The sequence below is a fragment of the Chiloscyllium punctatum genome, chromosome 4, assembly GCF_047496795.1.
Source record: "Chiloscyllium punctatum isolate Juve2018m chromosome 4, sChiPun1.3, whole genome shotgun sequence".
Classification (NCBI taxonomy): Eukaryota; Metazoa; Chordata; class Chondrichthyes; order Orectolobiformes; family Hemiscylliidae; genus Chiloscyllium; species Chiloscyllium punctatum.
The window spans coordinates 100,327,790-100,341,725 of NC_092742.1; the positions used below are offsets into that span (position 1 = coordinate 100,327,790).

Genomic DNA, 13,936 nt, shown 5'->3' on the forward strand with positions numbered 1-13,936 from the left:
CCCCACCCTACTCCCTCTTCCTCCTTCCCCCCCCAACTCCCTACATCCTCTTGTCTCTCACAATCCCTTCTCTCCTGTCTCTCCCTCCCTCATCCTGTTGTCACGCTTCAGTTCCTCCTTCCACCAATTCCCCCATCTTCCTTATCCTGCTGTCTCCTCCAAACCCTCCTTCCTCCTCTCCCAATCTGCTATCCCCTCCTCCTTCTTCCTCCTGTCCCTCTTCACAACCTTCTCCTACTATCCCTCCCAACTCAATCCTCCTCCTAACCTTTGAATATCTCTTGGCCTTTCCCTCAGCAAGTCTCCAACCTTACCTCATAATTAAGGCATCTTATCCCCAGAACCATTCTCGCAAACCTCTTCAAACACTCTAAAGTGTGGCACCCAGAACTGTGCACAACACTCCAGCTGAAGTTTAACTACTGTCTTAGACAGCTTCAGCATAACCTCTCTGCTCTTGTAATGTATGCCCCTATATTCTATCACCCACTCCACCAATTTGTCAGAATTTCTTTGGAGCTCTGCACTTTAGTCTACAGACTTTACAATTCGCATAAACTTTTATGTCATCTGCAAACTGTGAAATTATCCCCTGCAGATCAAGATCTGGATCATCAAGAAAAATTAGGGTCTCAGTATTAAACTTTGGGAATCAATATCATTGCTGATTCCAATGTGGACACTCGATCCTCCCCCCACTCCAAGTTTTGCTTGGGAATCCTTAAATCCTGGCAATGTGCAGCCAACACAGATTCAGAATTCCCATCACGGCTGCAGTGCATAGTTACCTATCCCATATACAGCCCCCTATTAATACATTCCTAATTGGAAAGCTTCCTGCACCATGGTGCTAGGATTGACACGGAGTTCAATGACTAACTTTTGCTCCCATTTTATGTCACATTTGTTGACTCATTTAGATTTCTCTTCACTCTCTTTTCCCTCACTTTGTATTCAGGTAGCTGCTGTCAGTCATTCACACACTTCATCTGTTCTCATTAACACTCCCTTAAGCTTTTGCACCATGAAATCTTGTGCAATTAAATCTTTCCTGCCCTTCACTATATCAAAAACTTTTCACTCCTCCCAAAACCCTCTTTTCTTTTCCTTGCTCCAAACCTATTCTACCTAACCACATCTCTGATGAAAGGTCATGGACCTAAAATATTAACTCTTTCTCTCCACTGCTTGGCCTACTAGGCATTTCCAGTACTTTTTATTTCTATTTCCAATATCTGTAAGTATTTGGAAGTTACACAAAAAGAGTTCTCCCAGTTTGGGCTACTGGGCTCTCCATGCAGTCCAGTTTAACCTGCATGGACTGACAAAAGATCATCTAAAGCCTCATTGCCAGCTTATCCTCAAAATTACAATTCCAGTAAAATGTTTCTACTTCTCTGGTACCTCAATTTAGATTTGAAAGTTAGTTTAGCAAGATTATCAACTAATCACAGCTATCTTCACATACCAAGACCCTCAATCAACAATTTCATCAGTCTCTATGCGGCACTGTTTAGGAGATTAAACAGCTCACCACCAAACAAAGCTCAGTTCTGAAAATAATATTTAGGACAATGAAAAAAAGACACAAACGTTTCTAACTAGGAATCAAAAGAGTATACTTATGGTCTCACATTTGACAAAGCTAAGCACGTATACACTACAAAAGATTAATCTGGAAGCCTCTCAAGGATGAGTGAAAAGGCTGTGCAAAACAATTAGTGGAAGTTATCGCCATAGGTTAGTGAATCCACAACAAAAATAGGATCAATAAAACATAAAAGTAGTGTCAATGACACCTAAGAAAATTAAATGCCTGAAGAATTTGGACAAGGAGCAGCAAAATTGATTTAATTAACTGTTATAACATGGAGCTAACATTACACAGACACAACAGATCAAATTGTTCATTCTATTCTGAACGGTTACAGCATTAATGAAAATAATATGAAGATCTGTACACAAACTAATTTATTTTTCTTCAATTCAAGGAGGTTGATGAAGACACCAGCACTGATTATGAAGTTACAACTCAAAACTATCAGGGGGAGAAAATGAGAAACCAAAATTCAGAAGTTCCCCTGTTACTATATTAAATTTATCCAGCTCAATACCCACATTTAAACAAGGGTAGCAATGTAAATACTGTAGCTGGACACAATAAGCAACTTCACACACAGCCTGCTTAGAAGTAAAGTTAAAATTTCTATTCAAGTTATAAGAGAAAGCTAGACCCAGCTACAAAGTTAGACACAGAATGCATAAGTCTTAAAATGTCTGATCAACAATCTGCATTCATACAGCCCTGTTAATATCTAAAAATCACAACAGATGTCACAGAAGCATAACATGACAGAAATAGATGCTGAAAAAAGAAAGGAGATACTAGGAATGACCAAAAGTTGGACATTAAAAAAAGGTGAAATGGATGGGTTTGGATTCCCCGTTATTATACAGTTATACGGCATGGAAACAGACCCTTCGGTCCAACCTCATCCATGTTTCCCAAACTGAACTAGTCCCATTTGCCTGCATTTGGCCCATATCCCTCTAAACCTTTCCTAGTCATGGGTCTGTCCAAAAATCTTTAAAAAATGTTTTAACTGTACCTGCATCTACCACTTCCTCTGACTGTTAATTTCACATACCAAACAACCTCTGAGTGGGGGAAAAACAACCCTCAGGTCTCTTTTTTTTAAGTCTTTCTACTCTCACCATAGAATTATGCCCTCGAGTTTTGAACTCCTCCACCAAGGGAAAATACCTTTGCTGTTCACCTTATCTATGCCCCTCATGATTTTAAAAATCTCTAAGGTCAACCCTGAACCTTCTACTCTACAGCGAAAGAAGCCCCAGCCTATCCAGCCTCTTCCAACAATATCTGTGGAAATTATTTCTGCAATTTCTCCAAATTGATAATATCCTTTCTTTGTTTTTATTTTTTAAAAATCTTTTTTCAATAAAAATATTTAAAGTTTTTTTACAAAATTACAAAACCAGGACAAAATAGTTTGACAACTTTAAAATATGATAACAATAATAGAAAACAAACTACTACTCTACTCCACAAACTACCGAAACATGAAAAAAAAGCAAAAAGAAAACATCTACAAAAACTACAATTCAATAAATAACCAAGGAGAAAGAAGAAAAATAAATAAACAAACAAAATTAAATTAATCCAAGTTATAGCAAGGTAACTTAAATGATATTCAATTAAATTATCACTCCCCAGCCTTAATGCCAGCATTTTCGACAGATTTTAAAATCCATGTTCAGTAATGATATAGGCCTGTACAAAGTGCAATTCTCTGAGGCTTTTCCTTTCTTAAGAATAAGAGAAATACTAGCTTCTCTCAAAGAGGATTGATGAGGGCAGAGCGGTAGATGTGATATATATGGACTTCAGTAAGGCATTTGACAAGGTTCCCCATGGGAGACTGGTAAGCATGGAATACAAGGAGAACTCCATGCTGTACATATCTATGACTATAACTCGCCATTTGGATACAGAACTGGCTCAAAGGTAGAAGACAGAGGGTGATGGTGGAGGGTTGTTTTTCAGACTGGAGATCTGTGACCAACTGTGTGCCACAAGGATCAGTGCTGGGTCCACTACTTTTCATCATTTATATAAATGATTTGGATGGGAGCATAAGAGATATAGTTAGTAAGTTTGCTGATGACACCAAAATTGGAGGTGTAGTGGACAACGAAGAAGGTTACCTCAGATTACAATGGGATCTTGATCAGATGGGCCAATGGGCTGAGAAGTGGCAGCTGGGGTTTAATTTAGATAAATGGGAGGTGCTGCACGTTGGGAATGTAAATCTTAGCAGGACTTAAACACTTAATGGTAAGGTCCTAGGGAGTGTTGCTGAACAAAGAGACCTTGGAGTGCAGGTTCATAGCTCCTTGAAAGTAAAGTCGCAGGTAAATAGGATAGTGAAGAAGGCATTTGGAATGCTTTCTTTTATTGGTCAGAGTATTGAGTACAGGAGTTGGGAGGTCATGTTGCGGCTGTACAGAACATTGGTTAGGCCACTGTTGAAATATTGCGTGCAATTCTGGTCTCCTTCCTATCAGAAAGATGTTGTGAAACTTGAGAGGGTTCAGAAAAGATTTGAGCTATAGGGAGAGGTTGAATAGGCTAGGGCTCTTTTCCCTGGAGTGTCGTAGGCTGAGGGGTGACCTTATAGAGGTTTACAAAATTATGAGGGGCATGGATAGGATAAATAGACAAAGTCTTTTCCCTGGCGTCAGGGAGTCCAGAACTAGAGGGTATAGGTTTAGATATAAAAGAGACCTAAGAGGCAACTTTTTCACTCAGAGGGTGGTAAGTCTATGGAATGAACTGCCTGAGGAAGTGGTGGAGAAGAGTATAATTGCAACATTTAAAAGGCATCTGGATGGGTATATGAATAAGAAGGGTTTGGAGGGATATGGGCCAGATGCTGGCAGGTGGGACTAGATTGAGTTGGGATATCTGGTCGGCCTGGGCAAGTTGGAACCAAGGGTCTGTTTCCATGCTGTACATTTCCATGACTCTAAGATGGGAGGTAGCTCTGACTGAATGAGTAATTGCATATATCCAAAATGGCCTGGCCAGCTTCTCTATTAACTCCTTATAAACTCACTTTGAAATCAGTCTGGTCCAGGCGTTTTACCTCTGAAGTAGCCTCACCGCCTCCTGTACTTCCTGAATTATCAGAGGGGCATTCAGAAAGGATGCCTGCTCTGAGGTTACACCTGGAAGGTCCAAGGTCTTAAAAAAGGATTCCATCTTCATCATTCTGTCCTCACAGCCCTCTGACCAATGTACCTCAAAATAAAACTTTCTAAATGTTGCATTAATCTTTTTTAGCATTGCAAGTAAGAATACCAGCACTCTCTCTGATAGATGTAATAGATTGGGGGGGCATTCTTCTTTCTGGACAAGTACGTTAGATAGCTACCCGGTTTATAACCATACTCAAATCATCTCTGTTTCGCCAAAGAGATTTGCCTCTTTGCTGGTTGGGTGAGTGCAGCTTTCAAAGTAGCCCTAACGGCTGTAATTCGCTGTAATTTAGTTATAGACAGTATGTCAAAGTATGCTAACTCAGCTGCCTTCAGGCGAGTCTCAAGCAAACGTTGCTGTTCTCCCCTCTCTCGCTTCCGGGTCGCAAAGTAAGAAATAATAAAGCCTTGTCAGTCCGTCCTGCCACCACTGGCCTTGACCTCCATGTATACTGCCGCATGATCAGAAACGGCTATGTTCCCTATTCTGCAAGGCAGCACAGAGTTCAAAAAGGTTGATAGGACAAAAAAAAAGTCAACTCTAGTATAGCACTTATGCGGATTAGAAAAAAAGGTAAAATCCTTACCACCGGGGTGAAGACACCTCCGTACATCCGCCAACCCCAACTCCCTGTTCAGGTCCACCAACTGCCTGGATTGCGGAGACATACCCGCAAGACCCCTAGGCATCCTGTCCACCTCGAGGTCAATAATATGATTAATGTCTCACCCTAAGGTTGTATGACCCATCCCGAGGGCCATCAATCTAGAAAGTGCATCTGTTAAGAATTTAAGGGGACGTGCCGTCAGGCAATATACATTCAGAATCCCATATTCCTCTCCATGTATTAAAGCTTTAATAATTATGAATCGCTCGCACTCGTCCTTAATTTGGCCGAGCATTTGAAACGGAGGTTCTTCTGTATGAGAATAGCAATTCCTCTACTTTTCAAGTTAAAAGCTAAGAAAAATAACTGGCCGAATCCTCCCTGTTGCAACTTCAAATGCTCTTTATCGGTTAAATGCATTTCTCTCTTTTCTAAGGCTTGACAGTATCTTTTTTCTCTTTATTGGCGAATGACTACCCTTAACATTCCAAGTGCACCATTTAAAGGAATGACTAGCCATGATCGTCCGAAACAATCTGTGACCCGACACACCCCCAACCCGGGAGGAAGAACCCCACTCACAGAGCACCGAGTGAAAACCACGAACAGTTTGTGAGAGTTTAAAAATGCAACCTCAAAAATTACTCAATCAAAACTTCTAACAGCTACTTCTACAACATACCAACATATAACATAAATGAAAGGACACTTTTCCCCCTTTCTCCACAGGGGATGCACATACCACCCATTAGCCCCACCATGACTCTCCTTCTAGCTGAAGCCATGCACCCACCCCAGACAACACAAAGTAAGAAAAAAATACTAACAAGAAAGTTAAAAGTGGGCACTCAACCCACCATGACTCTCCTTCTAGCTGAAGCCATGCACCCACCCCAGACAACACAAAGTAAGAAAAAAATACTAACAAGAAAGTTAAAAGTGGGCACTCAACCCACTCCCTCCATACTGTAATACTATGCACTCCTGGTAGAACAAAAAAAAATCTCTCCCAGTGTCCCCCCACTGCCACCTGCATCCTAAACTAGAAAAGAAGGACAAAAGGAAATAATAAAAGAAAACCCAGGAAAACAAAGGATGACGGGGAGGGAGCGAGAGGGGCGAAGAGACAAAAAGAAAAGGAAATAGTTATGGCCCTGACATATATTTTAAAAAAAAACCAAGACCACCCGCCAACAACCAGGCAATTTACACAGAAAAAACAAAATAAAGTAATTGTCCATATAATTCAAGCCAGTCAGTCCATTTTAAAGCATCCAAGTCCTTTGCCTTTTCTGGAGAATCAAATTTGAACACGGACTGAAACGCAATATCGCCAGATATCTAACAGAATACTGGATACTGAAGTCCCTCAGCTACCTTTTTACCTCATTAAAGGCCTTTCTCTTATGAATCATGACCGGAGAGAAGTCCTGGAAAAGCATAATGCATGATTGTTTCCATATCAGAGAGTGAGGATCCTTTCCCAGTGCTCTAGAGGCTTCCAGCATCATTTATTTGTCTCGATAGTGCTGGATCGTATTAGGACTGGGTAGGGGCACTGGTCCAATCAGGGTCAGCACACTGCGACCAGGTGGCCCGCTTGACCGGCATCTGGCCTACCTCATCCTCCAGCCTTAGAAACTGTGGGAGCCATTGCTCCAAAAAGCTGATGAGTTCACCAGTAACTGAATGTTCTTTTGCTCTTCCAAGGCCTGCACTCACCCTTCCAGGGCCTGAACCTGACCTGCCGAGGATTCTGCCACAGTCTCAGAAGGGCTTATGCCCGAAACGTCGATTCTCCTGGTCCTTTGATGCTGCCTGACCTGCTGCGCTTTTCCAGCAACACATTTTTAAGCTCACAGTCTCAGACGCCATGGCCCATTGCTCAACCTCCCAGAGGTGCTGGATCTCCAGGTCATCCCTCTGCAGCATGACCGAGATCGATTCAAGCCTATCCCGGGTCTCCTCCATCGATAAGTCGATCTTCTCTCGGAGTTTCATGCACTCCGAGATCAGGCTATGCTCCACAGGTGAATCCTTGGGGTGGTCACGAAACCGACTCTGCAGCCATGAGTGTGTCAGTTGTTGCAGAGGGGTTCCCTGTGCTTCCTTACCCTTAATCATTTTCTTAACTGTCCCAAAATAGTACTAAATAATTCTAAGGGTTGAGAAATGGTTACTTCCAGCAAATTAAACAGTAAGGGAGGGTTAGTGCCCCACTTTGTCTGGGTTCTGGTACAGAGCTCAACAAATTAGGCCCACTGGGTCACTGCTATCTTAAATCCTGATAATATTCTTTCTGATGCAGGGCGACCAGAACTGTACACACTCCTCCAGGAGACACGTCATCAACATGTTGAACGACCTTAACACGACATCCCAACTCCTATAGTCAATGCTCTGAGCGATGAAGGCAAGCATGCCAAATGCCCTCTTCATTGCCTTACCTGTGATGCTACTTTCAATGAACTATGTACCCTAGATCTCTCTGTTCAACAACGCTTCTCAGAGTGGTACAAATAACTGTAAATATTGCCCTTGTTGGTCTTCCCAAAATACAACATCTCGCATTTATCTAAATCAAACTCCATCTGCCAATCCTTGGCCAATGGATTATTCTGGTTACAGGTAGACATCTGTAGATGGCTAATGTGGTGCTTGTGCTCTCTCAGGTGTCCAGACGGTTGGAAAGTTTCTGATGATCAAAACCCCTTTGTAATTCTAGATTATCTTCTTCACTTTTGAAGGAATACCACAAAAATAGAGATCAACAGAAACTTTCCAACCGTCTGGATATCTGAGAGAGCACAAGCACCACACTACCCATTTACGGATGTCTACCTGTAACCAGACGATCAAAGAGTTCAGAAAAAAATTACCAGGATGCTGCTGGCATTGGAGGATTTCCATCTAGTGGGGTTCCTGAAGAACAGAATCATTGAGCCATGGGGTGATACAGCACTAAAATAGACCGTTTGGTCCACCAATCTATGCTGATCATCTTCCCAAACTAAACTTGTGCCACCTGCCTGTGGTTGGCCCATATCCTCCAAATGTTTTTTATTCATGAAATTATGCAAATGTATTTTAACTGTACCTGCATCTACCACTTTCTCTGGCAGTTTCTTCTACACACAAATCACCCTGTGTAAAAAAGTTTCCCCTCATGTCCTTTTTGAATCTTTCTCCTCTCAATTAAAAATATTTTTGTACACCCACAACCTAGGGGCAAGACCCTTGTCATTCATCTTATCTATGGCCCTCAAAACGATTTTATAAACCTGAATAAGTTTAATAAAACCTCCCACACTCCAGTGAAAAAATGTCCCAGCCATTCCAGTCTATTTTTATATCTCAAACCCGCCTTTCCCAGCAACATCATGGTAAATCATTTCTGAACCCTCTCCAGTTTAATAATCTTTCCTATTATAGAGCAGCCAGAACTAGACACAGGCCTCAACAACGTCTTGTACAATCGCAACATGAAGTCCCAACTCTCAAGAAAGAATACAGTAAATTGAAAATCAGATAGAAAGGGTCAAATAAAACTAAACCTCATTAAAATATAAATCAATGCCAATTTTATATACTTAGCCATAATTCAGTTCACTCAAGATCATCAACCAGAGATGAACATATAAAACACACAGGTACATGACTACACCAGTGGAGAACTGTCAAACACTCTGTTCTCAGCAAAGAAGAAAAAACATGGACTAGAATGAAACAAGATTGGAATACTAATTAGTCAGGGTTAAATGAAGGGGAATGGGTCTGGGTGGGTTGCTCTTTGGAGGGTCAGTGTGGACTTGTTGGGCCGAAGGGCCTGTTTCCACACTGTAGGGAATCTTTTTCGTTCAGCACAGAGGGGAAAATTATGTTAAATAGTGATTAAACAAAATCACACAAGAAGGAATCCTACACATCCCAGATGGAAAAGATAGCAAGTAGCATTCCATTATCAACAAAAAGGTGAAAGAACAGAGATAGATTGCAAGCAATAGGGGGGAATTTGTGGGAGGAATAATGGTGCAATGAGAAGAACAAGCAAAGTGCAAGACTGGGGTGTGAAAGCAAGAGATGGAGTGAAAGTAGCAAAAGAGAAAAAGCAAAGGGAGAGACAACAAAAGTGAAAAATTGAGAAACAAGAAGGAATGGTAGAATAGGGAGAGCAAGAAAAGGCAAGAAAGACAACAAACAAAGAACAAGTGGATGCAGATCAAAAGATGGCAGAGAGAGAGAGAAAGGAAAAGGGCAGAATAAAGAAGGGAGATGGAAAGGAAAACAATTTTTAAAAAAAAAATTTGGTTTAAGTGCCTGAATTAAAACTCCTAAGGATTTTTCCAACTGACTGAGCCTTTAAAAACCAAAATCTGACACAATGACTAAATATTCAAATACATTTGCTAGCATTCAAAAGGTTCCAATCTACGATACAGAAAATATTTTTTGCCCACATTGATTCATAAAAGCCTAGTTTGGACATCTGCTTCGAGTTTGAAAAGGCTGAAGATTACTCAATTCCACATAAAAACCTCAACTGACATTTATTCATTGCAATTCCTGGTCCTTTAATACACTCGCTGTGGCTAGTCGCAATATGTCTGACGCATGTAGCAGTAATCTTCAGAATAACAATGTTTAGCAAAAAAACTCCAGATACTGTGCTCAGGATTAAAAGCGATAAATCTTCAGAAAATAATTAGGCATGAAGTGAAAATAATTAAAGACTTTGATAAATGTTTGAAGCAAGATATGAAGATGCCCCTCCTCTTGAAAACTAGCTCAATTTATCAGTTTAATTTACCATCAGTGCAGTATTTCATTCTCAGATGACAAAAGGAATAAAGCAATCTGCAGTTACTCTACCATTCAAGAAGTAGGGAGTAATGGCAGTATGATCTCACTGCCAAATAACACAACAGGACAAATAAAAACAAAACTATCTATTCTAAAATATTTTTGTAAACCTAAGTGGCATACTAACAAAGCTTTTTGTACCAAGAACTGTGCTGTCAGCCAGTAAAGTGCGAAATGCCAATACCTTTAACGTACTCAATATGGCAGGACAAATACACAATCCTATCTATTCAAACTGCTGCCTTTCTCCCGAACAGGAAGCCTTTCTTAGTGTGCCACATTTTAGTTGCCGACACTGCTGTCAACTAACCCCCCACAAGGGAGAGTTTGAAACATACAAACTGCGCACATACATACACATATACACAAAGTGCTGATTATACCCAACATTCAATGCTTGACTTCTGACAATGTTTCCACAGCTGTAAGCAGACCCCAGCTGATCAGCCAGCCTGCAAATGGCTGGTACTATCTTCCATTTAACAAGTCATTTTTAGCTCATACAGATTTACACTTGACTCAACATTCTGCTGGACACAACAGAACTTATTTTGTTACTCGCAGCTACCATGAAGGCCACCTCTGTCTTTTAGAATGTAAAAACAAAACACTCACAGTTTTGTGCATTTTGAATATTAGCAATCCTGGGCTGCTTCCAAACAGCTTCTGGAGGCATCAGTCAGTGTCCCAGTAGTAACTGCATGGTGATCGTGATCATGCTTTGATTACAAAAGCCTGCAGGCTTCAAGCCAAGTGCCTAGGCAGCTTGACAAATGCATCCACAATTCTGCATAAGGTATTCTACTCTGCCACTACTACGTAGAGGATTACTGCTAAAAGTCACATTTCCACGAACAATATGATTAAAAATATCATATTGTTGTAGAGACCAAAAGAATTACAAATTCTAGAAATTAAATCTACTTTTCAGATTTTCCTCCTATTTGGAATGCGCCACATACTTTGAATATAAGATGATGTCTAGTGCACTGCACACATCGGCCATTATTTGCAAGCACATAAAAGGATATCTTATATGAAGCAGCTTTTAAAGAAAAGGCTGTTTTCTTGCATTTTAAAACTGGTTTACAAGAAGACTCAAGTAAGAATTACTATGAATAACATTACCATGATCATCTATTCCTCAGAGAAAAATGCCCCATATATTTAGATGACAATGTGAAGCTCTGTAACCTCTTTTTTGTCGTCTGGAAAGGGATGATAAGAGATTAAAACATGATCCAGCTCCATGCGATGTCCAGTCACTTCACTTTCCATTGGATTGGGGATAAAGATTTCCAATAACAAGATTTTCTGCTCACATTATTATACATTGGATCTTGTATACAAATCTATAAAATCCTTTTATTAAAAAAAATGCCTTTAATGAAGACAAAGGCCACTAGGAGCTATACAGATTTAAGCAGAGAAAAAAAACAACAGGCCAAAAAAGGTACTTGCAAGGGTGACCAAAAGGAGCTTTAAAGAAGTGATCTAACCTACTGAAGGAATCTATCAGAAGGATTCTATATCATGGGGCACAGCAGCAGAGGGCAATAACATCAATGATAGGTCCAGAGGGGCCAGGGCATGCACTAAAAAAGTAGAACGAACATGCAGCTACAGTCAAACAAAAGCTGAATATGTCAGACCGACATTGATCTCCATAGTGATTAAGAACCAGGTTTGTCATGCGCAAGGTGCTCATTGTTGCTACATGTAGTACTGGTCTGATCAATTCCTCACTTCTGCTCCATGGAGATCACCAAAGAAATCTATTGTTTGAAGTGGAGGTCAAAGACAGTATTCTCAGGAGATATACAAATCTTTAGGTCAGGGAAAAAAACACGTCCAAAATTGCCCTCAGTTTTGTGAGCAGCTGTATGCTTGGATCCTCAGTGTGTAAATACCAAGTGCCACTGCATGATGGTCTTCTACCTGTCTCTGCTGTTGCAAAAAATGGGCCTGGTACAGAAGATTTCAAGTAGTTTAGTTGTGCCCTCCCACCTATTCCGTGTGGAGAGGTTTCAGCAGGAAAACACCTTTGACCACAAGTTCTACAGGCAATTGTCAACGGAAAAGATCCTCAGGACCTGCAGTGAAAAGGAGATGGTTCAACTAGTCAGATCACTCACTAAGCAGAGTGTCAAAGTTATCTGTCAGATTTCCTCATCGTAAGGAGATACCAAGTTACAAGCAAACACCAAGTCATTGCTTGATTGATGGAGAGAAACGCCCATCCAATCACATCCTTTCTGTATGCCTACAGCCTCACTACAACACATACACTAGCCTCCAGCACTAGTATTGTCCTTGAAATGCCTGGTGAAGGAGGGATAGTTCTCCATCTCTGAGGAATGTGCCTTTGCAAAGGTCCGAGAGAGGTTCAGTGACTTTGTTGAGGCTCATCCTGAGCACTCTGCCTCCGGTAAAAACTCTTATCTCCTATTCCCAATTTCTCCGCCTCCGCCACATCTGCTCCCAGGAGGACCAATCCCACCACAGAACATCCCAGATCACAATTTCCCCTTCCACATGGTCAACAATGCCCTCCAGCACATTTCATCTAATTCCCACACCTCTGCCCTTGAAGCCCACCTCTCCAACCACAAGGACAGAACCCCTCCCCCCCCCAACCCCACTCCTCAGCTTCCACTTCAGATACACCCCACCCCTATATGCATTCCATAAAGACCATTTCCTCCGCAACTGCCTTGTGAGGTCCATGCCCCCCAGCAACCCACCGTGCACTCCCAGCATCTTCCCCTGCTACCACAAGAATTGCAAAACCTGCACCCTTACCTCCATCCAAGGGGCCAAAGGATCCTACCACATCTGTCATGGAATTACCTGTACATCCACACACGTCATCTACTGTGTCCATTGCTGCTGATGTGGTCTCCTCTACCTTGGGGAGATAGGACACCAACTTGTGGAACGTTTCAGAGAACACCTCCAGGACACATACATGTAACAACTCCCGCATCCTATGAGTGAATACTTTAACTCCCCCTCCCACTCCACCAAGGACATGCAAGTCCTGTGCGTCTTCAACAGACAAACCCTGACCACCAGACTCCTGGAGGAAGAACGCCTCATCTTCCGGCTTGGGACCATCCAACCAATGTGGATTTCACCAGTTTCCTCGTCTCCCCTTCCCCCACCTTATCCTCGATCCAACTTTCCAACTCGGCATCGCCCACTTGACCTGTCCAACTGTCCATCTTCCTTTTCATCTATCTGCTCCACTCTTCTCTCCGACCTATCATTGTCAGTCCCAACTTCATCTACCTATTGCATTCTCAGCTACCTTACCCCCATATACCGCAGAGGCATAATGGGCAAAGGTCGCTGACTAAGGCCTTTCAACCATAGTACAATGAATGCTTGAAACTGTGAAAAGGTCCTCAGGTTGTGTACATTAAAAAGTATTAAAAGTGCATTAACTTCCTCAGGGTGAAAAATGGCATATATGGCATTCTCTAAAATATCCCATTTGAAATGTTTTACCGTGAGACTGTATATCCGACATGAAATGTATACCGTAAATATTAAAATTGTTACAATCATATTCAGTGGAACAATTTACAGAGAAGTAGAATTTTATTTCAAATTTTGTAAGTTGCAATGTTTCAGAATCCAATTTCACAAATTTTATGAAATAACATATTTTTGGAAAAGAAACACCA

At 41.4% G+C, this 13,936-nt stretch overlaps 1 protein-coding gene across 7 annotated transcripts in view; it reads right to left on the reverse strand.

Annotated features, from left to right (window-relative positions):
- LOC140476586 (uncharacterized) overlaps positions 1–13,936 on the reverse strand; it is a 280,335-nt gene that overhangs the window by 234,173 nt on the left and 32,226 nt on the right. For 2 of the 7 annotated variants that reach the window (XM_072569405.1, XM_072569403.1), the window contains exon 1: positions 13,098–13,143. The exons of 4 other annotated variants lie outside the window; for them this stretch is intronic. In XM_072569405.1, coding sequence (XP_072425506.1) covers positions 13,098–13,118 — 21 coding nt within the window. In that variant the 5' untranslated portion in view covers positions 13,119–13,143. Of the gene's footprint in view, positions 1–10,862; positions 10,976–13,097; positions 13,144–13,936 lie in introns of those variants that run through there. One more of the 7 variants, XR_011960517.1, reaches the window with a different exon arrangement.